Source organism: Meles meles, chromosome 7, assembly GCF_922984935.1.
Source record: "Meles meles chromosome 7, mMelMel3.1 paternal haplotype, whole genome shotgun sequence".
Classification (NCBI taxonomy): Eukaryota; Metazoa; Chordata; class Mammalia; order Carnivora; family Mustelidae; genus Meles; species Meles meles.
The window spans coordinates 107,416,245-107,429,419 of NC_060072.1; the positions used below are offsets into that span (position 1 = coordinate 107,416,245).

A 13,175-nucleotide genomic window follows, 5' to 3' on the forward strand; every position below is an offset into this window, starting at 1 on the left:
GTTCATCCCAACCCTAGGTCTGATACAGGAATCTTCTTTACAGCTCTTGCTCCTTGCAAAGTCATTCAGTATCATCAACATCAAGGTGGGTGGTATCTCCCAGGTAGCTTTGGGGGAAAGTGCAGATAGTTTAGGCTGCACATTCAGTAGGCCTAAGGTTAGCATTGGGGTAGTTATGGTGATTCTAACGGGTCACCAGGTTTGGAATCCACTGGTAGGGAAATCAGCCCGGAGCTGTATGTTCTGCTGTCTGTGTGTGCTAATGGGCATATCCTCTCCTCCACTCTCAATTTTTCCATATCTCAGTGGAAAGAATTATTCTGAGATTCTGTACGCTCCTTTGCTGTCAACAAGTGGGTAATGCTTCTTCTCCCTGCCCTGTACCCATTCCCGTCAGAAGTAAGCCTACTGTCCTAGACTGTCCTCTGCCTTCAGATCCAGTAGGTGTTCAGGGCTCCTTCTTGGAGGGGAGTCTGGAAGTGGATTAAGCTGGCACATAAATTCTCTTTCCTAAAAACATAAGCTGAAGCCACCAGGAAGGTCCCCCTCCAATCACCACAGGAACAAGTGAATAACCATGTACTTTTCCTGAGACACCTGCATTGCCTTCCCACTGTGCTTGGGCATGTGCTAGGAAGAACCCTTCCCTGTCCATCCTACAAGGCCCCCTCAAGTCCCGCTTCCCTCAAAGCCCTTTTTGACCACAGTGTCCACCCTTTGTGCTCTCATCCTCTTCTGAATGTCATTAACATTTCCATTTTTTAAAAAATTTATTTATATATTTGAAAGAGAGAGAGAAGAAGCAGGGGGGAGAGGCAGAGGGAGAGGGAGAAGCAGACTCCCTGCTGAGAAGGGACAGCCCCGATGCAGGACTCGATCCCAGGACCCTGAGATCATGACCTGAGCCAAAGGCAGACATTCAACCAACTGAGCCACCCAGGGGCCCCACTGTTAGCATGTCTTACACATCTAGGGATTTAGTTCTTTTCACACAATGTTTTGTACTAAACAAGGTTTACTTCTGCTCAGTTATAGTAAAGGCCTTCAAGGATGTTTGTTCTGCAAACATTCCTGGAACTCCTTCCTCCTTTCTCTCTTGCACAGAGATTTTTCTTGATACCGCTGATTGTTTCACGGTACTTCCCATCCCTACCTTTTGCAACGAGAAGAGGAAATGTGGAGTTCACCACTGGCAAATGTTCCTGAATGATTTGTATTTCAATTCTGAATGCTAAGACGTGGTACTATATTTATGGGTCATTCTATGATCATTATTAAAGAAGACTGTCTCATAAGTCCTAGATCATCTACCTAACCTTGGAAGGCAGCACCCCATATCTTAGAGGCACAACCTAGGCAAAGGCCTGTGTTTGCTAGAGAAACACTGGACACTACTGTGCCTTGGTGCTACTTGCACTCTCTTACTGAGTTCCTGGCTCCCATCTCTTTTGCCCTACCATGTTGTGTGGGTTTACACATCTAGCCAAGTCATTAGGAGGTCTGGGGCTGGACTGTCCAAATTCAAATCCAATGTCAGTCCACATATTGGCTGTACATCTTGGGGGCACAGTACTTAAACCGTGGGCATCAGTTCCCTCACCTGTGGAAAGAAGGTAGCAGCATCTCCTCAAAGGGTGATTATGATGATGACGTGAGTTACTACAAGGAAAGCACTTAGTAAGCTCTCGGTAAGTGTAAGTTATTGTTGTGATTATTGCTGGAGAAGCAACCTAGGGAACCAGGAGAACTTGTCCTAGCTCTCCCACTTAACTGCTCTGTGACTTAGGACATATGAATCCACGATTGCCATTTCTTCGTATATAAAATCAAAATGTTGATAATGTCTAGTGGGACTGTCTCACAGGGTTGCAGTGAGATTCAGATGAGCTGATAGATGTAAAAATTAGCATTTAAAAATGCTTTCTAAGCCATAAAAACCTGCACAAATATAAGATAACAAATGGCATCTCTTGTCTGCACCTGTATGATTGTACATTCCATTATGCTTTGTGCAATGGTTACTGTCTCCTCTGTTAGCTCAGGACCTCATTGAAGCAGAGATCACGTAGCTCTCTCTTCTGGCAACCGTGATGTCTAGCCTGATGCCTGCATGCACTCATGAGTGGAAAATTGGAAGAGGAGCAGTGTCCTCGTGTAAGTATTTTCTGGGTATGTGTTGCAGTAGTTGCTTCCCATTGGACTACAAGCACGGCACTCTCCCCACCCATCAAATGTAGCTTCCCAGAGTGTACACCTGTAAGCAGGGTCTGCAAGGAAGTGTCCATCCCCAGGAGCCAGGCACCCAGGAGACGCTAACTGTGGGACACCCTGGCCTGCCGCTCTGCCCCTGGGACCTTCCCAGGTTCTGATCCCCTGTTCTCAGCCACCAGCCTTCCCATTTCAATGAAGTCTCTGAATTACTCTACATACAGTTGAAGAGACCATAATACCAGTTTAGCTGCCCTTACACAGTCCGAACTAGGAAAACCGAGAACTCAAATCTCAAAATTTCATAGAGCAGCAGTGACCTCAAGGCCTGGTTTCTTTTCTTCCTATTTTGAAATCTTCCCAAGGTGGCAACTTGGGCTTTTGGAGTCTGTTTGCAGCAACCATATCTTCATGAAGAAGGATCTCAGAGGGTGCTCTCTGCCTGATGGTGTCCTGTATTATTTCTGCACCTTCAAGACACCCACCTGGTGCTGTGCACAGAGAAAGCACCGGATACACAGCTGCTGATCGGAATTAAAAGGATGGAGAAAACCAAAATGAGTAGACTCAATGAGAGATTAATTGCACAGGAGTCTGTCGACTGCAGGACTGAAACTGGATTTTTTTTTTTTCCAGAATTGCTGGCTGCCTTCACATTTCCTGGTGGAAGTGGGACAGGTCAACAGACAACCCAGAATCGTAGATAACTTTTGCCCACACATCATTCACTTTTTGGAGCGCTGGCATGAAATTGAGGGGGGTGTGTGTGTGTGTGTGTGTGTGTGTGTGTGCGTGCGTATAACAACGTGCCTTCCGTGAGCCTTGGAGGGCTCTGCGTTCTCTTCCAACAAGCTGGTGACAACACAGAGGATGTGGACAGTGGAGTTTTTCCTGTTTGATGTCACACGGCTACCCTTTAAAAGTCTGAGGGAAAAAAGGAGGGAATCCAGCTAGGATCCGCAGGCCAGATACCCACAAAGAAGAGGAGGAAAGGGCCTGGGAGGTACAGGCAGTGTCAGGTTTCAAACTCCAGCCAGCCATTCAGAGCACTGCGATGTCAGGGACCCGCCTTGGGCTCCTGGTCTCTGTCCTGTGCTGGGTCGTCAGAGCCTATCCCAACACCTCCCCACTGCTCGGCTCCAGCTGGGGTGGCCTGACCCACCTGTACACGGCCACCGCCAGGAACAGCTACCACCTGCAGATCCACAAGGATGGCCATGTGGATGGCACACCCCACCAGACCATCTACAGTGAGTAGAGGGTGTAGGGGCTTCTTTCCGGCTGGGAAGGATGGAGAGCTCCTCCGTCCACCCACCTCCAATCTGGGGGTCTGGGGAGGCCTTGGGATAGACCAGAGTGCCACTCCAGCCTCCTAGCTTCTTGCCTGGAATCCAATTGTTTGTGTGTGTGTGTGTGTGTGTGTGTGTGCGTGCGTGCACACACACGCATGTGTGCTTAGCCCCGGGGAGAAGATTCTTAATTAGCATTTACTTGTTTCTTCCAACACGATTAATTTGTCTTAACTATAATCCCTCATCCCACAATAGCAGCTACTCTCACTTTGTCCTATCCAAAGAGTCCAAAAATGTGCAGAAAGAAAGGCAAGGAAGCTGAGAGGGGGAAAAAACCAATAGGTCATTGACACTGAGTTTGGCTCATAAACTTTGGACAGGGCTAACAATGGAGGTTACTGAGAAGATTCCTGTATCAGACCTAAGGTTGGGATAGATGAACTCAGGGGCTCTTTCCAACTTTGAGCTTCTGATAGTCTGGTCTGATAAAACTTCTCAGGAAAAATGTACTAAAGACAGACTGTCCAGGTGTTGTCTTGATGGGTCTGACCAAGTGCACGAGCCATCCATTCATCCATGCTCCCAGCATGTTTCCTGAGGGCTTCAGAGGTACCCAGTTTGCTATCGGTTGGTGCTTCCTCTCTGTGGAGCTGAAATTTCCACTCAGTGGCAGACTGAGCTAGTTGGGAACTGCTTGGCAACATGAGGCCACTGGAATGATTTTAAGGCTTAGGTTTGTGACAAGCTGGATCACAGTCCACAGTTGATCAGTTAGCTGTGATTCAAATGAGGGCCCCTTCATGCGCACCTACGCAGGGGGTTCTGTGGTAAGAGGGGAGGAGCATGGAGAAAGATAAGGTCTTCTACTTCACAAGCATGTGTCAAAGCTACACTGAGGATACAGAAGAACGCAAGCTGATTCGACCTGGAGCAAATGGAAGGAGTGATAGAGTAATCACTGACTCTGTTTCATCAAAGGAAACTTCTTATGGGAATAATGATTTGCCCTTATTGTTGTACTGAACTAATTGATAATTTTCTGTGACCTTGTTGTGCGGAATCAAAGGTCCCTAAAACTGTAGCAAGATACATCCACAGGAAAGCCGGCCGTGCCTACCTCTTCAAGTGCTCAACGGATGATGACAGGAGATGAGAGGAGGGACCAAAGTTCTCTGCAAGTACCAGGCAGTTTCCAGAACTCCAGGGGATGTGGTAGGGTTCGGGAGACAACATTTGGGAGACCAGGTTGGAGTCTAATGGCAAAAATCTGCACTAAATCTGGATACACTTGGTGCATCCCAAGTGTTGCTCATTGTATTCAAGGGATTTTTAACAGAAGATTTCACTGAAAGGAACCCTCAAAGACATGTCCTCGAGCATGATGGAGAGTGTGAGACGGCTCTGGTGAGCTGTGTGTGGAACAGTGTGAGTGCTCTGCCTACAAGCCAGCAGTCTGAGCTGGAGAACTCTTTCCTCAAATATCTACTGGCATCAGGCTCAGAGGAGGCACTCATTCCAGTGGGGAGTGAATTAAAATGATTGAGAAGAAGCAAAATGAAGGGAAATTATTTCAGACTTTTTTTTTTTTTTTTTTTTTTTTTTTTTTTGGTTAGGAATGATTTTGTCAGATGTAGACAATAGCCAAGCATTATGTCTCTAGAAATCAACACAAACCATCAGAGGGCAACTCGGGGTGGGGGGTCCTGGTGGGAGGAAGGAGACTTACTTGTCTTATTTTACATAGCCCTTTATACTATTCAAATCAGTCATTGTGTCATTACCCAAATAAATGTATATACAAAGGTCAAAAGTTAGCAAAAACGGAAAAAGGAAACACTGAGGCGTGCAGATAAGTAGCACAAGTCGTTCACAGACTGGTGGAGGATACGCTTACACTGATGGGGGGTGTGTGGTGTTCTATCCCTCCTAATTAATTATACCTTGCTGGTGAGACATGGTTCATTGGATCATTGTGCTTTAGGCAATTCTTGATTCATAGCTGAGTGCCCAACCCATCTTTGGGTTGTTGGTCATTGTGAAATTACCTTCCTGCAAGATTCTATAACCTCCTTGGGACTCACAGCACGGATGTCAGAGAGCCTCTCCGACGTCTGTGTCTCTGATCCCACCATGAAGAAGGACACCCTCCCACTCCCCACCATCCCCATTTCGTTGAAAACAGCAGAAGAGATGCCTATTACCTGTGGTTAATACCACGCCCAAGAGCCTGATATTTTTCCTTCTTCCATTTCCCCCACTGGCGCTCTCGCTACATGAAACTGAATTATGCTGGGCCTCTTTAATCTTGCAAAATAGTATCTTTCTTTCCAGGAGCTCGAAGCACTTTGCATTCACCATCATCATTTACCAGCATGAGAATAGAACAGAGCCGATCATTCTCTACTTTTTTTTTTAAAGATTTATTATTTATTTGATAGAGAGAGAGCATAGGGGGAGGGGCAGAAGAAGAGAAAGGGAGAGAATCCTCAAGCAGAGTCCCTGCTGGGCACGAATCCCAGGATCCTGAGATCATGACCTGAACCCAAATCAAGAGCTGGACGGTCAACCAACTGAGCCACCCAGGTGCCCCGATAATTTCCCACTTCTATAGCAGAATGGAGGCAAGTGGCAATAGTAAAATTACTAGCATTTTAGAAAGTGTTTTTATTGTGGAGAAAAATATTATCTCATTACACTCTCAAGATGACCAAACGAGGTCAACGATCCCACTACCTCTGAAAAACAAGGGTTAAGGAACTACACTGGCTCGAGGTCACCTAGAGGACCCCTTGACCCCAACCCCATGCTTCTTTTAGGATCACAGGGCAGTCTATTAGGCCCACCTGGCTGCAACAGGTTGTCACTCCAGCAACCAATGTCGTGGCTTCCTTCTGCCAGATTCTGCCTTAGAACCTCCACGGCCTGTGAAAACACGCCTTCCGCACAGGCAAAGGGAAGGCGGTCTGTCTCTTCCCTTTTCTGCACTTTCTCAGTGGCTCCTATTGGTTTGACTCAAGACTGTGCATCATCTGTAGCAGCTGCTCAAGGTTCCCTTCCAGGCTGTTTGCTACTGGGACCGGCCCCAGAGCCCAGGAGCTCACGTGGCTGGCACACGGCCCACGCTGACCCCGAGCACCAGGCCCGCGTGGCTGCCGAAGTCTGGGCTTGCCGTAAGTGGCAGGCCAGCCCATGCTACCTAATGCCTTCCATTTGCTCAGTGCTCCTTGAAAAAAGTCGCTTTTCCAACCACCATTGCGTTCATTTCCGATCGGAACCCTGTGGAGTCGGCAGACCAGCTGCTATCGTCCTCTGCACGCAGCTGAGGAAGCCGAGGCTGGGACAATGACTTGTCCGAGGCTACTGAGTGAGGAAGTGGCATAACTGGCACCAGAATCCAAGTGCCCCGGTTCCTGGCTCAGTGCCCCTTCCCTGACCCTCTCAGGGGCAGTGTGACTCGGGGTTCTCACAGGTTGCGCCACGGATCTTGGCACTTGGTTTTGTCTCCTCAGGCCGGGGATGGTTTCCGTTGGAGGTGATGGCTGGGTTGTAGGAAGAGGATGTTAGAGTCGCTGTCCTGACTTTAAATCCTGCCTTTGTTCCCTCTGCACATAAATGGGGATGCTGCTGCCCCCCATGTTAATACTGATAAGACTAACCAGATCACAGTTGTTTGGAGCATTTAAAATCTGTAAAGTACCTAAAGTGCAACCACTCAAAACCAGTGACGATGTGTAATTTTTTCCCAGTTAGACTGAAAATTCATCAGGACAGAAACTTATTTTTACACATTCCTTTGGTTCTCTCAGGGCTTGTCCTAGGATTAGCCATCAATTTGAGGCCCATAGGCAGACCTCATCATGGGGGCAATTTAAACAACCTCCGCACCTCCTATACCCCACCCCACTTCCAGAAGCTTCCCTCAAGGCTAACCCTTAGCCAAACGTGAGAACAAATTAATGTTTCTCCTTGGCTTTCTTGCTTTCTCGTCTTTCTGGGCTTGCTCCGGCCCTCATTCCCTCTGTCCTACATCATTCCAATTTTAGTCCAAACGAAGCTCTATCCTCAGCTGGGGTCTAAGTATTGTCTGCTACTCTCCTCAGAGTTGAGCCTACTCAGGGTAAAGGGGGGAGACCCAGGTGTAAGTCACCCCACTTCCTGGACACAGATCCCGGGCATTTTCAACCTCTTCATACTACATTTCTAAAATAGAAGTTCGAACAGCTGCCAGGGGGTGTGAGGCCAAAGGAGATGCATATGGAAATTCTGTGGTAAGTAAATGCAAGTGACTCCAAAGACTTAAATGATTTTTAGCAGAAAATGTCAGGTAATTAAACAGCATTTGGGGTGGAACTCTTGCTGAATGATACTCTTGCCACAAAACAGCTTTAGACTTGAATTGGTCCTTGGTACAATGCATTGCAATTGTTACATGAGGGCAGGCAGTTACTGATTATTTAAAGTGTAGGTGGTATGTGTGGGGTTTAGGCCCTTGTTGGAGACTGGTTGTTGAGGGGGGACACTGAAGGACCATGAGGGACTGCCCTGGAGTGGACACCGCCAAGCAAGAAGAGGACAGAGAGTAGCCGTGAAGATCCAAGAAGAAATTCTGTGCACCCATGGTATCTAATAGACACAGAGAAATAAGCCCTCTCCTCCCAAGGAGCTCACTCTAGGGGATGCCCTAGATAACCTGAACTTAGTCAAGGCCGGGTGAATGAAAGACACTCTGTAATGCAGGTGAGGGCATTAGTTCTGAATAGGGAGATTAGGAAAGGCTTCATAGCAAGTGACACCTGAGCCTGGCCTGGAAGGATGAGAGACTTCAATAAGCAGAGAAGGGAGGGGGAGATCAATTCTCGCGCAGTTCTGGATTCATAATGCGTGTTGGGTGAAGGATCATGGACTACCATGCAGGTCCCTGAGTGAACATCAGGCTTTATATACAAGCCGGATCCTTGAAGGACATCTCGGTGTAGATTTAAAAATCCCAAAAGCCCAGAAGGCTTGTGAGAGCGTGATGACCACCACAAACATGAAGAGGCATTAGCCCGGCAACAGGGCAAGTAGAGACGGAACAGAGGAGAGGGAAACACGTGTCTGGCACGGAGGAGAGAATGCTGGGAGTTCAGAGTGTTCCGTATAGACATGAAGTGGAAGTAGGGGGCAAACGGGGGACAGGGGGTGTGGGAGTTTGCAAGGGGGGAATCAGAAGAAATGAAGCTGAACCATTAAGGACAAGGGAGGGTGAAGTGAAATCAGCACGCTGGGAATCCATCGAGGGAGGTTTCAGGCAGGTGCATTTTCAGGAAGGGCTCAAAGGTTGGAATGGGAGGAGCAGCCAGGTTTTGACCTCAATGATTTTCTCCGTAGGTGCCCTGATGATCAGATCAGAGGATGCTGGCTTTGTGGTGATCACAGGTGTGATGAGCAGGCGGTACCTCTGTATGGACTTCAGAGGCAACATCTTTGGATCCGTGAGTTTCTTTTTTGGGTTGGCCACCATTTAAAGATAATCCGTTTCTTCGCCAGAATATAAAATCTTAGAAATATTCCACTGGCAGTGCTCGGTGATGTTTTCATGGAGTGATTTAGTCAGTGTAAGTAGTAGATGTTCAGGTTTATGCAGCTGGGGCTTGAACCCACGCAGTCTGGTTCTGGCGTTCTGGTTCTCTCAGCCTCTCGTCTGATCGCCTACGGGCACCCATCTGTGCATCTGCACAGCACCTTGTACGTGGGTCCTCTAGTGAGAAGCCATGTGTGTCTTCCTGATTCTTTACTACACCTTCTTGACCTCAGGCTAGTTCCCTCACTTTTCTCCACATCATTTTCCTCACCTGGAAGAAGTAAATTGGGATCTCCCTCCAGTTAAAGATCTGTCATGGTGACACCTGGGTGGCTCAGTCAGCTGGGCACCTGCCTTCAGCTCAGGTCATGATCCCAGAGTCCTGGGATCGAGTCCCTCATCTGGCTCCTTGTTCAGCAGGGAGTCTGCTTCCCCCTCTCCCTCTGCCTGCCACCACACCCCTGTTTGTGCTCATTCCCCCTCTCTCTGTCAAATAAACAAATAAAATCTTTAAAAAATAGGAAAAAATAAAGACCTCTCATGAATGATCTCTGCCTTAACTGTGGTTGCTGGTCTTGGTAAGCAGAGGATTTCCCAAACCACAGGTTGCAGGCATATTCCAAAGGATTTTGAGATCATACAGTAGGAGGACTGCTCATCTCAGGAGCCTCTTACCACCAGACAGACCCACTAGAAATACCGTGACAGCAATGACTTCCTGTTTGGCTTGCTGCTGTGTCCCAGCACCTACTACAGTATCTGGCCACAAGTAGACAACTCTTCGTGGAACAATATAGGCATTCAATTAAAATGTCTCTGGACCACATTTAGGCATATAGATAGTCCTCATCTATAAAAACTTGAGGATTAACGGAAACAACATGTGACGGTCCTAGAAGGCGTTCAGTAAAACCAGCACTAGTTAGTGGCAGAGTGAGGGCTCAAACCTAGTCATCTGTTGCCAGAGTTCCCGGCCCCAAATCCCAAAGGACATTATCTCTGAGTGTGAGTACCCTCAGTTATGTCTGACCCTTCAAATCCCATCCCCCCTCCTTTCTCCTGGCAAGGAGACAGACCCAAGCCAACTTCCAGTCAAAGGCGGAGGCGGGAGGGCCCGGGTTGTACTGAAGTTGGCCGTCCCTGCAGAAGCTGGACAAAGGGCTGCTGCGGTGGCCAGCCCAGAGCCGAGCCAGCGGGTGCAGGGCGCGCGGAGGGCCCGGGGCTCGGGGGATGCGGGGGACGCCGCTGCCGCTCCCTGCAATTCCCAGCAGTGCTGCCTGCTTGGGCAACTGGAGAGCGCTGGCCAGATCCCCCCGCAGAAGGGACCGAGGGATTAAGGACGGCCCCCGATGGAGCCCCGGAGGGAGGGCTAAGCCAGGCCCAGTATCCCCACCCCGGAGGGACTGGCGGGGTCCGGGGGCGGAGCACGGGGTCCGCGGGGCGCTCACCCCCCTGCCCTCCCTTTCAGCACCTCTTCAGCCCCGAGAGCTGCAGGTTCCGACAGCGGACACTGGAAAACGGCTACGACGTGTACCACTCCCCGCAGCACCGCTTCCTCGTCAGCCTGGGCCAGGCCAAGAGGGCCTTCCTGCCGGGCACCAACCCGCCGCCCTACTCCCAGTTCCTGTCCCGGAGGAACGAGATCCCCCTCATCCACTTCAACACCCCCAGGCCGCGGCGGCACACGCGCAGCGCCGAGGACATGGAGCACGACCCGCTGAACGTGCTGAAGCCCCGGCCCCGCATGACCCCCGCCCCGGCCTCCTGCTCCCAGGAGCTCCCGAGTGCAGAGGAGGACAACAGTGTGGTGGCCAGCGACCCGTTAGGGGTGCTCAGAGGCAACCGGGTGAACGTGCACGCGGGGGGGATGGGCGTGGACAGGTGCCGCCCCTTCCCCAAGTTCATCTAGGGAAACCAGAAAGGAATCCTTTCCCAGCAGCCTTTCAGAAAACCAAACTGTCTTCAGGGGGACCGGCGCCCTCCGCAGTGCAGGGAAAGGGAAGGTGGGGGTGGGGCGGGCAGTTAGCGCCAGGAGCCCCCGCCACTCCCCCCCCCACCCCGAGAATGTACCTTTAAGGCCTGAGTCGTGGCGGTTTCACAGCCTTCCCCACCCCGCCTATGCCACCTGTCCGAACTCTGGAGCCCAGAAAGATAAACCAGAAGTTTCGCCTTCATGAAAGAGAGGGGTTCCCACCCCGGACACCACCCATCCCCCCAGCACCCCGGGCAGTTCCTCTTCCCTATGCCTCTGTTCTCATCAGTCCAGCATTAAAACCCGAGCACAGGCTTAGTGAGCTCACCACCTGGAAGGTGAAGGGAAGAGCCAACGCCAGCAGCATCTCCACTGCTCCTGACGTTTGTGGCACCAGCCCCGCCCGGACCCTGTTGGCATTTGAATCTGCCGCCTTGACTAGGGCATTAACAGCTGACCTGGGCAAACTGGTAAAATCCTAATCTCAAGGCTTTTCTCTTCCTTGAGCACCCCTGGAGAAGAGCCATCAGAAAGATGGGTAGTAGGCTGGCCAAAAGGGAACTAGAACGCTGGGACAACCGAGGCAAGAAATCATGCTAGAAAATTCAACCTCCCTATGGAGTGGGCCCCCCTTGACAGCCTCTCTCTTCTATGTAGCCAGAGTCGAAGGGCCGAGAAGGACCCTGCCTGCTCCCAAGCAGACCGTGACATAACCTTGTCTATGGGCCCTGTCTTGGGCTTTAGTGAATTTGGCCAGGGGAAGAGCTTTGGCATTGGTTCATGAAAATCTCCCCTGCTAGAAAATGGAATTTTTTTTTTAAATAAATTTTTAAATGGAAATAAATTCAAATTCCCCTCGGAGGCATTTGATGACGCCTACTTCCCAGCTGAGTAGTATTGCATTTGGGATTAACTACAAAACCGACCCAGGGAGGGAGTCTTGCGACAATGGGATTGCTCTTGGGTTCCATTTTCTGTGGACTGGCAGATCGCGTCCTTCTGTCTAAGTGAAGTGGCATCAAGGACTCAGGGGAAAAGAAGTCCGATAATCAGGGCACCAAAATGTAGGAGTTACCCAAAGACAACGCTGTCAGCTCTTCTCTATGCTCTCCTTATCGCTCTCCAGCGCTGGCTCCAGAGGTAAACACTCCTGGGCTGCCATGTTCCAGTCTTGGCCACTTGCAAATTCTGGGAGCATTACATGAAGACAGTTTTTGGTCCCATGAAAACCAAACCTCACTTATCCAACAGCTGAGGTACCAGCCAGGTGGGCCTGATGCTCAGCCTCCCTCCACCTAGCCTTACCACCTGACTGGGAGTCTTTCTATGGGTGCGGGGGCGGGGGGGGGGGGGTGGAAGGGGAGGTCCCATGTTCCTACCTCTGTTAGATGGCCACCTACAGAGCAGAACGCTAGCAACAGCTTCTTCGCATCACCTTGCTTTTTCCCACTGCCATCATGCACCCAGCCTTAGAAACAGATCTGTTCTTTTTACTTCTGAAATATTGGACAACTGTTTTCACTTGGTGGGTTTTAAGCTGAACTTGAAGGACTGGTTCCTATTCTGAAACACTAAAACTGTGTGTGTATGCTCCCATTTAACAGTGCATGGCAAATATTTTCTCCATAGTTTTCATTTCCTGTTAGAGATATTACACTGTTTATAAGCTTTTGGAAGCTCCCCCATACTGATAACTAGATGTAAAATCCCGGAAAGGACTTTGGCAGAAAACTGGTCATAATCTTATACACGCAATACCATTTATTAGGGGTTCTTCCTTTGGCTGAGCCGGGGTGGTCCCTACAATTTCCTACGTTCCTTAGCATGTGGCAATATTTATTTATTTATTTGGAAAATTTGCTTATCACTCAATATTTATAGATATTTATAAAAGTGTAACCCCACCTTTTTTCTTTCTTCTGTTTGAAAGAAAAATAAAATTTATCTCAGCTTCTCTTAGATTTTCCTTTCTGTATTATTTCATGAAATCATGTCAGAATATGATAACGAAAGGGATTATGGGAGGGCACCATTGTGAAAATCCAGAGACCACAATATTGAATTCAAGAAGAGTGTCAGAATTTTAAAAGTCAGTCTTTGCCATTCATAAATGGACTCAGCAATTTTGATTGACAGAATT

The 13,175-nt window shown here is 49.2% G+C and overlaps 1 protein-coding gene across 1 annotated transcript; it reads left to right on the forward strand.

Moving 5' to 3' along the window:
- Window positions 1–3,262: 3,262 nt before the first annotated feature.
- FGF23 (fibroblast growth factor 23) lies at window positions 3,263–11,085 on the forward strand. The gene is made up of 3 exons (XM_046011846.1): window positions 3,263–3,458; window positions 8,871–8,974; window positions 10,532–11,085. Exons 1-3 carry the CDS (start codon window positions 3,263–3,265, stop codon window positions 10,970–10,972), a joined length of 741 nt encoding a protein of 246 aa, XP_045867802.1. The 3' UTR covers window positions 10,973–11,085.
- Window positions 11,086–13,175: the final 2,090 nt, after the last annotated feature.

What these genes read in the sequence shown, in the direction of transcription:
- FGF23 (XM_046011846.1), top strand. Translation starts at nt 3,263, where the DNA reads ATGTCAGGGACCCGCCTTGGGCTCCTGGTCTCTGTCCTGTGCTGGGTC. An exon ending in ACCCCACCAGACCATCTACA is followed by an intron (nt 3,459 to 8,870) that starts GTGAGTAGAGGG and finishes TTTTCTCCGTAG; the next exon opens with GTGCCCTGATGATCAGATCA. An exon ending in GAGGCAACATCTTTGGATCC is followed by an intron (nt 8,975 to 10,531) that starts GTGAGTTTCTTT and finishes CCTCCCTTTCAG; the next exon opens with CACCTCTTCAGCCCCGAGAG.